Source organism: Lycium ferocissimum, chromosome 2 (assembly GCF_029784015.1).
Source record: "Lycium ferocissimum isolate CSIRO_LF1 chromosome 2, AGI_CSIRO_Lferr_CH_V1, whole genome shotgun sequence".
Classification (NCBI taxonomy): Eukaryota; Viridiplantae; Streptophyta; class Magnoliopsida; order Solanales; family Solanaceae; genus Lycium; species Lycium ferocissimum.
Window position 1 is genome coordinate 1,207,224 of NC_081343.1, and position 13,829 is coordinate 1,221,052.

The 13,829-nt window shown below is 36.7% G+C and overlaps 1 protein-coding gene across 1 annotated transcript; it reads right to left on the bottom strand.

Annotated features, from left to right (window-relative positions):
- Window positions 1–1,646: 1,646 nt before the first annotated feature.
- On the bottom strand, window positions 1,647–13,395 carry LOC132032578 (ATP-dependent Clp protease proteolytic subunit 2, mitochondrial-like). Its single transcript, XM_059422211.1, has 3 exons — window positions 12,993–13,395; window positions 10,590–11,016; window positions 1,647–2,041 (listed from the first exon to the last, which is right to left on the bottom strand). Exons 1-2 carry the CDS (start codon window positions 13,279–13,281, stop codon window positions 10,598–10,600), a joined length of 708 nt encoding a protein of 235 aa, XP_059278194.1. The 5' UTR covers window positions 13,282–13,395; the 3' UTR covers window positions 1,647–2,041; window positions 10,590–10,597.
- Window positions 13,396–13,829: the final 434 nt, after the last annotated feature.

The window sequence follows — 13,829 nt, forward strand, 5'->3', positions numbered from 1 at the left end:
ATCCGTATTAAATGGATTCTTTATTCTGCACCATAATTTGTTGCATTTTGTGCACATTTTTCAGTTTCTGCACATATTTTTCAATTCCTGAACAATATTTTTCTTGATTCTACACTTAAATTTCTGCACACATTTTTCAATTCCTGCACTATATTTTTCCTGATTCTGCACTTAAATTTCAGTTTCTACACATTTTTCAATTTCTGCATTATTTTTTCTTGATTCTGAACTTAAATTTGATTTTGTGCACCACAGTATCTTGCGTTCTGCATATATTTTTTGCATTATGCAGACCAAAATCTACATATTTTTCAGTTTCGGCACATGATTTTCTACCCAAATACAGAAGAAGGCATCGAATTCAATTCAAAGATTCACATTCTGCAAAAAGAAAAATTGTAGGAAAAAGAAATGAGAAGTTTCGATTGATCAGTAATAGAAGATTTGAAACAGGAAAAGGATAGAGAAATAGCAAATTAGAGAAAAAACTATTTTTAATTGATTTCGCGAGAAAGACATAAGAAAATATCAAAGACGAAAAAAGATGCAACATTCTATCGTTAATAATGAAAGGCTCGCTGAAGTTGAAGGCTCTTCCTTCTGGAAAAAAGAAAAAGAGCGCATGAGATGAATCCGTTAAATATGGATGACAATATTAACAGACGGGTGTTTTTGGTTAACTATGAGAAACTTAAAGGATGTTTTCGGTTAAGTGATATATTATGAGGATGTATTGAAAATTGGGGTGAAACAAGAGGGATGATTTTGGTTAACAACTCGCAGGTATACGAGCTTGGATTTTTTGATGCATAAAATTAGGAAATCAAGGATGAGTTCCAAGTTACAGAAAGAGTAGGTGAGACGAGGAGAACAAAGATTAAAAAGAGGCAAATCAATTGTACTCCCTCCATTCCAGTTTATTTGGCATTCCTAAAAGAATGACCCATTTTTAAGTTTGGAAAATAATAAACTTTAAATTTCTCATTCCCCACTAATCAACATCTTCCCCTAGAGATCAAATGGAAACTTTTTGTTCGCAACAATATTTTTGGAATCAGAAAGGAAGGCCTCAGAAATATTGTATTCTTCTCATTTGCAACCTCTGTTTTGACGATGCTAAGTAGCAAAGTGTAGATGAAACACATGAACATGGTTGTAACTTCAAACGCCCAATTTTCAAGTTCAAATCTGAAAGTCAACAATCCACGCTGCGAACTGAGTATCTCAAATCTCGTTCACAAATTGATTCCACCATAATACCCTGCTCCTAGCATTCCTTCAACATAATTTAGTAGCAAAACTTCTTTCGCTAAAAGTATACAAGGATATTCAAAGTTCAACGTACATGCATGCAGCGAAACATTTGACTTATATATACAGTAGTAGCATCATTCAATTTGAGATGAGGGTGGACAACTTTTCCTATGAAACTTTGCTGACTAATTGAAGCTTAGTTTGAGCTCCATATTACCGCCCTCCGTTGGTTAGCCCTTGCACTAGCACCCCTTGTAATTTAGGCTCTTTACCTAATAATCTAGTGACAACGGTGAGAGTCTTTCACTCAATAGGGGTGGGTTTCATTCACACTGTCCCCTTTTCCCGTTCTCATCAATTAATTTTAGAAAAAACAGATAAATACATTCATAAGCAACAAGTTCAATTTTACAAACATAGCCTATAAACTGCTGGGCAGTGAATCACGGCATTAAAGCCTATAAATATGCCAAGCAGCTTTCCAGTGCACACAAAAATTCTTTTATCTAAAACAGCGTTAAATGACATATCGCCATAACGGCGTAGTAGAAGAAAAAATTCTCAGAAGCAGCTGCAAATAACATCTTTGGCATTAAGCTCAAAATGAGAAACCTAAATCGGGAATTTTAGCGCAACAATTCTTCCTCGCTTCTACACGATAAAAATGAACAATGATTTACATTGCTGAAAATCATTCTTATTACTACTTCAAGAAAGTACTCATGCTAATCTCCATAAGCGAAATATCCCTTGAAAGTTCTCAGATATCAACCCAGGTTCCAGATCCCTGCATCCAAATGAAACAGAATGTGAGTATCCTATTATTACAAATCAAATTCGAGTCTGACTGCTAGTGTACAAATCCTACTATTACAAATCAACCACAACGAAATCTAGTTCAATCTTTCCAAAGAAAAGTTTTCAATGTAAGATTTGAAAAGAATAACTCAAAATCAATCGACCACATAATTGTTATTTAATTGATCAAACAAAACCTTACAGAGTGCAACACAAGTCTTCAATAATTAAAGAAGACTTTTGTGGCCCCAAAGAATTTAAAAGACACAGGAAGCTGTTCAAGTCTATGAGATGACCAAAACAAAAACCTCGTAAGCTGGAGCCACCATTTGACATAAAGTGGACTTGATATATACTCAAGTTTCTTTATCTTAAAAGATCAAAAAGCGTAGGAAGCCACAATTCTCTAGAACTATTGACTATACTATGGCAAAAACATCAATTTTAACCTAAGATAGGTTTACAAAATCACCGAGCAGACCCTCACGGCTGCTTCCTTGTCTTGTATATAGGGGATTCTTTGTTACCAACTGCAACTATTTAAGCAGGTTATAGGAAATTGGAGTTAGAAGATGCTTGTAATTTCATCAATTCCCAATGATAGCTCCCTTCTGCTCCATCTCATTGACAGCACATTTTCATAGACTCTTACAGGAAACTCAAAATTTTAAAGAATGTTTTACTACACTTTCTTTGATATGGCAAGAATGCACATATGACCTGGATTAGAACCAAACAGGTTCCCTGAAGCTCGTTTTTCACACTTCAAGGATAACCTTAACTCAAAATCGAGCATCAACGACTCCATACTTGTGAATCCAAATATTCTGTCTCCTCTGAGATTCTGTTCTCAGAATATTCTACTTCAAAACCTAGTGCCACGAGGACGTCATACCTGAGATAAATTCCTAAGTCCATGATGAAAATCAAGAAGCTATATTGGGCTTTTGTTATTTAGGGAGTCAACAACAAGCTCTTGTGAACCCAAGAATTGGTATGTGGACTTGTCTTCAAATTCAAGAAGCCCAAGGATGATTTCAAGCCCAAGAAGCCAAGTTAAAATTATTTAGGATTAGTTGTTTTCCTTTTTCTAGTAGGTTTTATTTTCCCCTTTCCTTGTAGAATAGGGATTTTGCATTCCTTGTTTTTAGCTATTTCCTTTCTAGAGTAGAATGGAGAGTTGTAGTCATCAAAGAAGAGACCCTAGGCCTATATAAAGGGTTCTTATTCTTTGTTAAACACTATTCACGTTTTTAGCATAAACCTAAATTTTGCAATAGAGTTATTTTCTCTATTTCTTGTTCTTTATCCTTGTTTTTGGTTCCAAGCAAGGTGGTGACAGTCTTTATCTTGTTTTCAATAGCGTGTGGTGTTTCTTTATCACGTAAGTTGATTTCAAGTGGTGACTTAGGAACTTTGTTGGTTCTTGATCATTCAAGAACGCGTTTCTTGATTAAAATTCATTCTAGTTCATACTCGGACCTTAATTTTCTTTCCATCGTTCTTCCCTCAATACTTACTTGATATAAACGATTCAATAGTTATTTTTATAGTTCAAATCGTCATCTTTTACATAGTTTTTGAATCACTTTAATATGACGCCTATAACTTGAGATACGTCCGTTTCTTGAATTTTGCCCATCAATCGCTTCAAGAACAAGATGCTGGTCGATTGGTTCTTTGTTAACTCGACGAATCACATCAATTTGGTATCAGAGCTCAGTTGAGGAGTACCATGGCTAATAATATGCAAGCAAGAAAAGGACGTTGGGTTCAAGAAGATGACCGAAGAAGCGACGGATCGTAACATGGAGATGGAAGAGATGAGAAGGACCATACAACAATTACAAACACAACTTCGACGTTACCAAAGGCAAGAACGACAAAGGATTCCTAAGGATGATGACGAAAGGTCTGATATTAATCCCTTTCATGATGTTGATGAAGATGACTCTAGCAATAATTCTGATTTTACTAGGAGACGACAAGATGGTGATTTTGATCATCCAAGAAGAAGGAGGAATCATATAAGGGAGAAAAGAGATGATGTGAAGGTTGATGTTCCTGATTTTGATGGAAAAGCCCAAGGGGATGCGTTTATGGATTGGTTACTCACTGTTGAACAAATCTTTGAGTTCAAGGACTATTCTGAGGAGAAAAAGGTTAAGATTGCTGCCATCAAGCTTAAAGGATATGCATCACTTTGGTGGAAGAATCTTAAACGAGAAAGAGAAAGATAAGGTCGTGGAAAGATTCGAACGTGGGAAAAGATGAAAAGAGAACTACGTAGACGTTTTATTCCTGATACATACAAGCAAGAAAACTATTTGAAGTTTCATAATCTTCGTCAAGGAGACCTGACCGTGGAAAACTATACTCGGGAGTTTGAATATCTCATGATTAAGTGTGATACTCGAGAACATGAGGAGCAAACTATAGCAAGGTACATTGGTGGGTTGCGGCTTTCCATCGCAGATGCTATTCGACTGCAACCTTATTGGACATTCAATGATGTGCGAAAACTTGCTATCAATGTTGAACCGCAACAAAAGGAGCCGAAAAGATCTTACCCCAAGAAGAACTATTCTAACCAGGGGAGTAATAGTACTGGTGCTGGGAATTCCAAGGCAATTCATAGAGGTAATTCTTCTAATTCAACTAATGCTAAGATTGATGAGAAGAAACCTCAAGGGGATTCAACTAGGAGAAAGTGTTTCAAGTGCCACGGTTTTGGCCATCAACAAGCTGATTGTCCCGATCGAAAGCCTATAATGATGGTTGAGGAAGATGATGGGGCTGATCATGAAGACAACCAAGAATCTGATCAAGTTGATGAGGAACGTGAGGATGCCGAAATTGAAGCCGATGAAGGTGCTTGTTTAGTTATTCGGAGAAGCTTACATGCTAGACATAAAGATGAAGAGCCATGTCAAAGAGAAACACTTTTCCACACTAGGTGTACTTCACATGGCAAGGTATGTTCTGTGATTATTGATGGTAAAAGTTGCACTAATCTTTGTTTCGGAAGAGATGGTGACTAAATTGGGTTTGAAGAGAAACATCCCAAGCCTTGCAACATTAAGTGGTTACAAGATGGTGGAGGTATGAAGGTCACAAAAAGATATTTGGTCTCTTTTTCAATCGGTAAAATCTATAAAGACCAGATTTGGTGTGATGTAATGAGTATGGATGCTTGCCACTTATTACTTGGCAGACCATGGCAATATGATAGGCGTGCTCATCATGATGGATACCTTAACACCTATTCATTTATTGTTGATGGACGTAAGATAACTTTGAAGCCATTGCACAAGAGAGCTTAATAAGAAGACCAAACCCATAGGTGATGCCCTATTGACCAGATCACAAGTTGTTGGCCACATTAATAAAGAAGAGCCATTGTATATTGCAGTAGCTATAGAAGACTCACAAGAGGAGGAGAAAGAGTTAGATGCATGAGCCAAAAAGCTACTTACTAAGTTTGATGATGTGATCTCTAAGGATGTCCCATTAGAACTTCCACCTATGCGTGATAGTCAACATCAAATTGACCTTGTACATGGGGCTTCTTTGCCGAACAAAGCTGCTTATAGGATGAATCTTACACAACAAGTTGAACTCCAAAGGCAAGTTGAAGAGTTACTAGAGAAAGGCTTAATAAAAGAGAGCCTTAGCCCTTGTGTTGTACCCACTTTGCTTATTCCTAAGAAAAATGGCACCTAGAGGATGTGTGTTGATAGCCGGGCAATCAACAAAATCACCATCAAGTATTGCTTTCCAATCCCTAAGTTAGACGATCTATTTGATCAATTGCATGGTGCTAAAATCTTTTCCAAGATTGATTTGAAGAGTGGATATCACCAGATTCGTATGAGAGAAGGTGATGAATGGAAGACTGCCTTCAAGACTACCCAAGGCTTGTACGAATGGTTGATAATGCCTTTTGGTTTGTCTAATGCTCCAAGCACATTCATGAGACTTATGACTCATGTGTTTAGACCTTGATGTTTACTTTGATGATATCTTAGTTTTCAGCAAGGAGGAAGTCGAACATGAGAAACACTTGGAGAAGGTTTTTGAAACCTTAAGGAGGGAGAAGTTATATGCACAACTCCGTGTGTTTCTTTTATCCGATAAACGTTTACTTCCTTGGTTACATAGTAACTAGTGCTGGTATTCAAGTTGATCCAAGCAAGATAGAGGCAATCTTAAGTTGGCCAACTCCTAGGTCAATTTCAGACATAAGGAGCTTTCATGGAATGGAGTCCTTTTATAGATGATTTATTAAAGATTTCAGCACATTGGTTGCTCCTATAATTGAGTGTTTAAAGGGAGGCATATTCAAGTGGAATGAAACTGCCCAAAAGAGTTTTGAATTGATCAAGAATAAGATGACACAAGCTCCTATCCTTCAGTTACCAAACTTTAATGATCTATTTGAAGTAGAATGTGATGCTTCGGTGTTGGCATTGGAGGAGTCCTTAGTCAAGAAGGTAAACCCATTGCATACTTTAGTGAGAAGTTGGGTGGACCTAAGCTGAGGTATTCCACCTATGAGAAAGAGTTTTATGCTATTATTCGAGTTTTGCAACATTGGAGTCATTACTTGCTGCCCAGAGAGTTTGTTCTATATTCTGATCATGAGGCACTAAAGTATCTTAATCATCAACAAAAACTCAACGCGAGGCATGCAAAATGGGTAGAGTTCCTTCAAAATTTTCAATTTGTGATCAAGCACAAGGCTGGAAAACTAAATCAAGTTGCTGATGCTCCTAGTAGAAGACCATGTGTGCTTTCCATCATGCAAACTAATGTATTCGGATTCGACCATATTAAGGAACTTTATGAGGCTAATGCAGACTTTGGAGTCATTTGGACGAGATGCTTGGAAGGTACACAAAAAATGTTCTTGATAAGAGATGGTTTTCTTTACTATGGCAAACAACTTTGCATACCACAAGGCTCTTTAAGAGAGTCCATTGTTAGAGAAGCACATGAGGGTGGATTAGCTGGTCACTTTGGCCATTCTAAGACATCAAAGATGATTCAAGAAAATTTCTATTGGCCAAGGTTTTGGAAAGCTAAAAGCGCCTTTCAAAACAAAACACAAAAACAAAAGTGCTTATTTTAGAAAAAAGTGGTGTTTCGTCAAGCTTTTAGGAAAAATAAGTGCTTTAGAGTAGTAGCAAAACCTGTTTTTTAGAAGCTGGAACAACAACAACATACCCAGTTGAATCCCACAGTGTGGGGTCTGGGGAGGGTTAAGTGTACGCAGACCTTACCCCCACCTTGGAAGGTAGGGAGGCTGTTTCCGAAAGACTCTCGGCTCAAAAGAAAACCAAAGAAAACAAAAGCAGTTTTAGGAACTTGGCCAAGCACGAATTCTGCTCTAATATTGACAAAAGTGCTTTACAAAATTGATTAGCCAACCCAAACTGCTACTCTCCAAAACTACTTTTCGAAAAGCACTTCTGACAAAGAGCATATTTCAACATAAGTAGATCTTAGAAGCTTTTCAACCATAAGTCTCCTGTCAATATCCCTAGCAAAGTTTTCTAAAGCATTAATTGGAAGTTGTGACAACCCAGTGCATTTGAAACTGCCATTAGGCCTGGAATGGTGAGGTATGCAACTCATTCTTTATTGGTAATGATTAATGGCCTTGGTCAAACTTTTGGAAAGCTAAAAGTGCCTTGTAAAATAAAAGGGCGTGGTGTTTCGTCAAGCTTCAAGGAAAAACATAAGTGCTTTTGAATAGAGTAGCAGAAACTGTTTTTCAATAGCTGAAAAATGTACCTGTTCCCCAACAACAGATTTAGGACCTTGGCCAAGCACAAATTCTGCTATAATATTAACAAACGTGCTTTCCAAATTGATTGGCGAAACACAAATTGTTACTCTCCAAAAGTACTTTTTCAAAAAGCACTTTTAACAAGGAGCACTCATAAAAATAAGTAGATTTTGGAAGTTTGGCCAAAAAGGTTATAACAAGGAAAAAGAAGAGATATACTGATGTCTTCATATGATGAATACAAGGCATATAAATAAGTGTTAAATACAAAACACATTTGATAATCGTCCAATGTGAAAAATCCAATTTGAGAATTAATACATCTACCCTCCTACTCTAATGAAGGTAAGGGTAAGGTCTGCGTACATCCTACTCTCCCCAGACCCCACTTGTGGGATTACACTAGGTATGTGGTTGTTGCTGTTGATTGTTGTTAACACTAACAAAGCTGTGTCACAGTCCCAAAATAAATTGGGGCCTTCTAAAACACTAGCACATCTTTATCAAAAAAACACTAGCACATCCCTAAAACTTAAAATGGGGACACCAACTTAATTTTGTTTTTCATATGCTTTTTTCCTTTTGATAAGCTAAGCTAAATTTCATTGATGGAGTACCAAGGAGGTACTGCACAAGAGGAAACAAACAAGCAGTTACAACATTGCTGTTCCAATTACATCCCCAAAAACGCCGAAAAATCAAAATATTAAGATAGATTTTCTATCATGCTACTACTACACCAAAAGCACGGATTCTGTAGGCATCCACCTTTTACAAAAGAGATATGATGCTTCTGATCTTAAAAGAATCTCTTATTCCTTTCTAAGCAAATAGTCCATATGAAGCAAAAATGGATTGTTTTCCAGATCTGTTTCCAGTTTCTGATCACTTTCTAACACTCCAGCACTCCATTAAATCTCAATTTGTCGCAACCCCAAGTGCACCCAGCAAATGATTAGAATAAAATCCCAAACCTGCTTTGTTTGTTCGCAACGTAAGAAAAGATGACTTGCAGAATCTTGTGTCTCTTCACAGAAAAAAGCATCCCCTGCAAAGGTAGAAGCCTTTCCTTTGTAGCATATCTTTATAGTTACACAGGCATCCAGAACTAGAACTGTAATCCAACCAAAACAAGTCACCGTTAGAGATGCTCTTGTTCTCCACAACATCTTCCAAGGCCAAAACAAATTATAACTGAAAATTTTCAGTCATTTCCTGCTAACTAGATCTGAAAGTCCAACCAATTGATATCAAGGCCTGCACGTTCCAAAGGATGCAATAATTGACTTAACTTCTTCTAATTCCCAATCTTCAAAATTTATGCTGAAATTGAACTGCCGTCAAGACCCCGTATGACATTCAGCCACTGTACATTGAAATGGGAAATTTATCCATAAGTCTTTCACCCTCAAGCCAAACATCTATCCAAAACCTCGTAATGCTCCCATTCCCAACCTCCAATTTTACATACTTTTGACATTCCAGCCATAACTTGCATATGTGTTTCCAAACCCCCTTTTTGTATGCATCATGATTGAACAGGGGCTCCAATATCATTCCTACCATATCTGGATGATTATTTCCTTGCAAGGCTAAACTCCATTCTCATTGAATCTCCACAGCCATTTAATGTACAATCACTTATTATGAATTTTTAAGTTCCTCAAACCCGTACATTTACTGTCACTTGGCCCATAAACCCATATGAAAATACAGTTGAATCCATAGTTTAATTATTCCCTATGAACAGTGACCGAATGCAAACCAGTAAGTTTCTCACTACATCTCTCATTTCTTTTGTCCCGATAAATGACTATATGCCCACTACTACCTTGAGCTTCCATCTCAGCCTATTCAACCCATTTAGAGCCCCCTATTTATCTCATGCCTTTGTTGCCTTTCATTTTGGTTTAAATTAAACAAACAAGGTCAGCACTCACTTTTTTAGCAGCAGCTTAACCATTTTTCTCGTCTTTGTCATTCAACTCTTATGCTCCAGCATATTGCTTTTAGCTTCATTGGGAATATGTTAAAGCGTTCTTGCCTCTGTCAGACAGTTCTTTTCCATAACAACACTGAGCAAGGAAAAAGATTCTGATGTAAAGAAAAAGAATTCACTCAAGTAACTTGTTCAGAATTTTCTATAGGACATCCCCAAAGGGACATTGCTAAGAATTTTCAGAATTTTCTAAGACTTGTTCTCACAAGATTAGTCCAAATCTAACTGAAGGGCATAGGCAGAAAAGCACTAGCTCTCAGTTGCTGTTAGACTGAAACACAAAAGTGGTTTTAGGCTTAAAGATGCACTTAAGTAAGAGAACATTTTGTGTCTATACATGTAATCATCATAAGTTGCATCTCTTGTCTTTTTGTTTTAAATATTAGATTGCTTTTATAAACTTACCAAGGTCTAAAAGTAGGAAAATTAAGAACTGAGACATCATTTCGTCCAACTTATTCATAAGTACTAACACCAGCAAGTAACCCAGAGAATTCCTAAGCATTACAAAGAAAAAGCTTTAACATTTTCTTACACATTAGTAATAAACATGGGATTAACCAGCAATGCAAAGAAAAATATGCATAAAAGTACATATCAGATGTTTTTTTCCTTTTCCACGGGTGATTTTCTACATCTTATATGTAAATAGTACCTAGAAAAACTATAAACCAATACTGCAGTCTAGCTTTTTATTCCTTCTTTCTCTCTCTCTCTTAAAGTTTTGTGAAGAAGCTTTGTTCTTACCACATATTCTAAGTTGAACCTTTATCTTTGGCCTCATTAGCAATAGCATCAGTTACCAGAGCCATTGGTCTTTGATCGATAACGTCATCAATTATCCCAAATTCCTTGGCTTCTTCGGCTGTCATGAAATAATCCCTATCCATGTTCTTCTGAATTACATCCACTGGTTGTCCAGTATGCTTGGAGTATAGTTGGTTCAATACATCCCATACTCGAACAATCTGTTTCGTGTGAATTGTCATATCTTTAGCTTGCCCACTATATCCACCAGAAGGCTGATGAACCATGATTGTAGCATTAGGGAGAGACCGCCTCTCACCCTTGGCACCAGCAGCTAAGAGAAGGGATCCCATTGAAGCTGCTTGACCTAGACATATAGTATTGATTGGAGACCGGATGTACTGCATTGTATCATAAATAGCAAGACCTATACGCAAGAACAAGAGAATGTAACATCAGGGTTCCGATAATATAATGACACGGTTCTAAGTTTGCATTCAAGCACAATCAACATCCTTCAAGAATGAGCTGCCAAATTTCATCATGACATACAAATACAACGGGTAACGAAAAGGATAAAAACTTAATCTTAACTTCCAGTTATAGATTCAACTGAGAGCACCACACACATTCATATGCGGACTGCCAAATCTATTTCTTCTTATGTAAAGGCATAGAGACAAACAGCTCAACCAAAATTAGAGTATTCGTCAAACTTCATTCATAGAAATAGAGAGCCTGTTACAAACCATCTTCGCCCTTGATAATCATATTAAAAATGTAAAATTGATGCAATTTTCTTTTTGAAAACTGAATTCTACTAAGAGCTAGTCCTTGGAATTCCAAATAGTCATTATATCTTGATCCAAGTGAATTCACTCTGGGCACAATGTGTTTCAGAGTGTTCAATCATGTCTGCACATAGAGGCGAAGCCAGCATTTGAAATTTATGGTTCTAAACTTGTCACCGGAACCATGTCTGTTGTAGTAATCGGGTTCCTAATTAAATATGTATACATGTGTAATGAATTCCCTAATACAAATAAAGGATCTAACCGAAAGCTATTGGTGTTTGTCCGAACCCGTAGGCAACGCATTAGCTTTGCCCCTGTCTTCATGCTCTAAAATTAGAAGGCACATAACAAATCAATTTCATCTCGTATTCAAAGGACCATTTGAATTGCCGACTGAAATTTTGCAATTACTTCAGTGCCAGCAGGCATGCATTATTTCACTGAACAAGCAAATCAAAATTGCAAAAGAGTATGTCACTCCAAAATAACAGGAGCTAGTTTAGCAAAGTTTTCAAATATAATCAATTAAAACAAAGGAAAAAGCAATTTTTGGTCTTTCAATTATTGATAAATTCTAATTTTAGTCCTTATGATATCTGACTAAGCACTTTCGATCCCATTGCTTGTAAATATTCATAAATTAGTCATAATTATTAGCCGTTGCATTACTTAATTACCCATTTGTCAGCTTACTGAGGACATGACCCTAGATAGGAAAGTGTGAAGTTCGGCGATTAGGGTAGAAGGATAGTAGCCCAGTGTTGTCAAAGGCGTGCTTAAAGCGCGCTTAAGCCCTAAAGCGAGGCTCAAAACATGTTGAGCACTTCGCCTCGCTTTATGTGCGCTTCAGTGTCATCATCAAGGCTCTAAGACATACTTTACCTTGGCAATGAGTCTCTCTTGAAGGGGCGACACTAGATAATTCATATTTCACTTTATCATAATGTTTTTACAATTCCTTTGTCCATATATTTGTTATTCATGCTCATTATTATTAGTCTTGGACTAAATTTGTCCATATATTTGTTATTCATGCTCATTATTATTAGTCTTGGACTAAACATACATAGATTTGTATTTTTTGCACCATTGCACCTTTTTTCATTAAAGCCCACGCTTTATTTGAGCTTAAAGCCCTTGCTGACCGTAGAGATTTTTTGCGCTTTTCGCTTTTGATAACACTGTAGTAGCCTAGTAGGTAGTCGATTGATGTCGCACTGTAGGTGGTAGAGGTGGGGGCTAGCCCCCTCTACACGTATCCTTAGTAGTAGTGGTATTTAGTAATCGTGTAGTTGTCTATTGTTCGAAGTGTATTACTATCTAGCGCTTTTGCTGTCATATTTTTTGTGTCTGTGTCGAATTCCTTTTCCTTTATTTTCTTTTTTCTTTCCTTTCCTTTTGAGCCGAGGGTCTTTCGGAAACAACCTCTCTGCCCCCACAAAGGTAGACGGGTAAGGTATGCATACACACCACACTCCTCCGAACCCACTTGTGAGATTACACTGGGTATGTTGTTGATTAATTGAAGATTAAATGTGCTTAGTTAGATATAACAAGGACCAAAATCATAATTTATCAATAACTGAGGGACCAAAATCGAGTGAGTTACCTGCGGTAACAGCGCCACCGGGAGAGTTGAGGTACATATGAATAGGCTTTGAAGGGTTTTCAGACTCAAGGAAGAGAAGCTGGGCAACAACAACATGGGAAGTGTCATCATTAATGGGTCCATTGATGCAAATGATGCGCTCTTTGAGGAGCCTTGAGAATATGTCGTAAGCTCTCTCCCCACGGGAAGAGTGCTCTATTACCATAGGGATTAGACCGTAACATCTCCGACTATTTCGATTCAAACTGCCGATTCCACTCAACAGTTTGTGACCAATTAGGCTGCGCATCGCGAATTTAGATGATACCTTACTGGATTTTGGAGTGGCTGATTTACTCCATTTGTTAATTATTTAGGGTTTATATACGAGGAAAATTGGTACTGGTAGTAATAATAAGTTTAAATTGGCACTAGAAATCTTATGGAAGAGTACTAAAAATATTTAGGGCTGGAAAGCCGCCGGGTAATTGGAATTAGTGTAATTAATAGGGTAGTAATTACACAGCCTAGTAATTATACAGTAATATAATTATATTGACTTATTTGCTTGTTATAACGTAATTATAATTTAATTATAAGTTATTTGGTTGCACAAATATAATTACACAGTTAGTTTAATTTAAAAATAAAATTTAGTTATAAAATAGTTAAAATTAATATTTAAAAAATATTTGCCTTTATAAATGATATTTAATTAGTTATTTGATAACACATTGTTTCTTGAAAATATATTGATTAATAATCATATATTTGTAACTAATAATGTAAAAAATAATTGATATATATTTTTCAAATTAATAATAGTGATAGGGCAAAAATAGGGGGGAAGGACAAAGG

Bases quoted from the DNA above. Each gene is read 5' to 3' on its own strand.
- LOC132032578 (XM_059422211.1), bottom strand. From the start codon at position 13,281: ATGCGCAGCCTAATTGGTCACAAACTGTTGAGTGGAATCGGCAGTTTG. The intron at 11,017-12,992 runs GTAACTCACTCG...TCTTGCGTATAG, and splicing joins CGGTGGCGCTGTTACCGCAG to GTCTTGCTATTTATGATACA.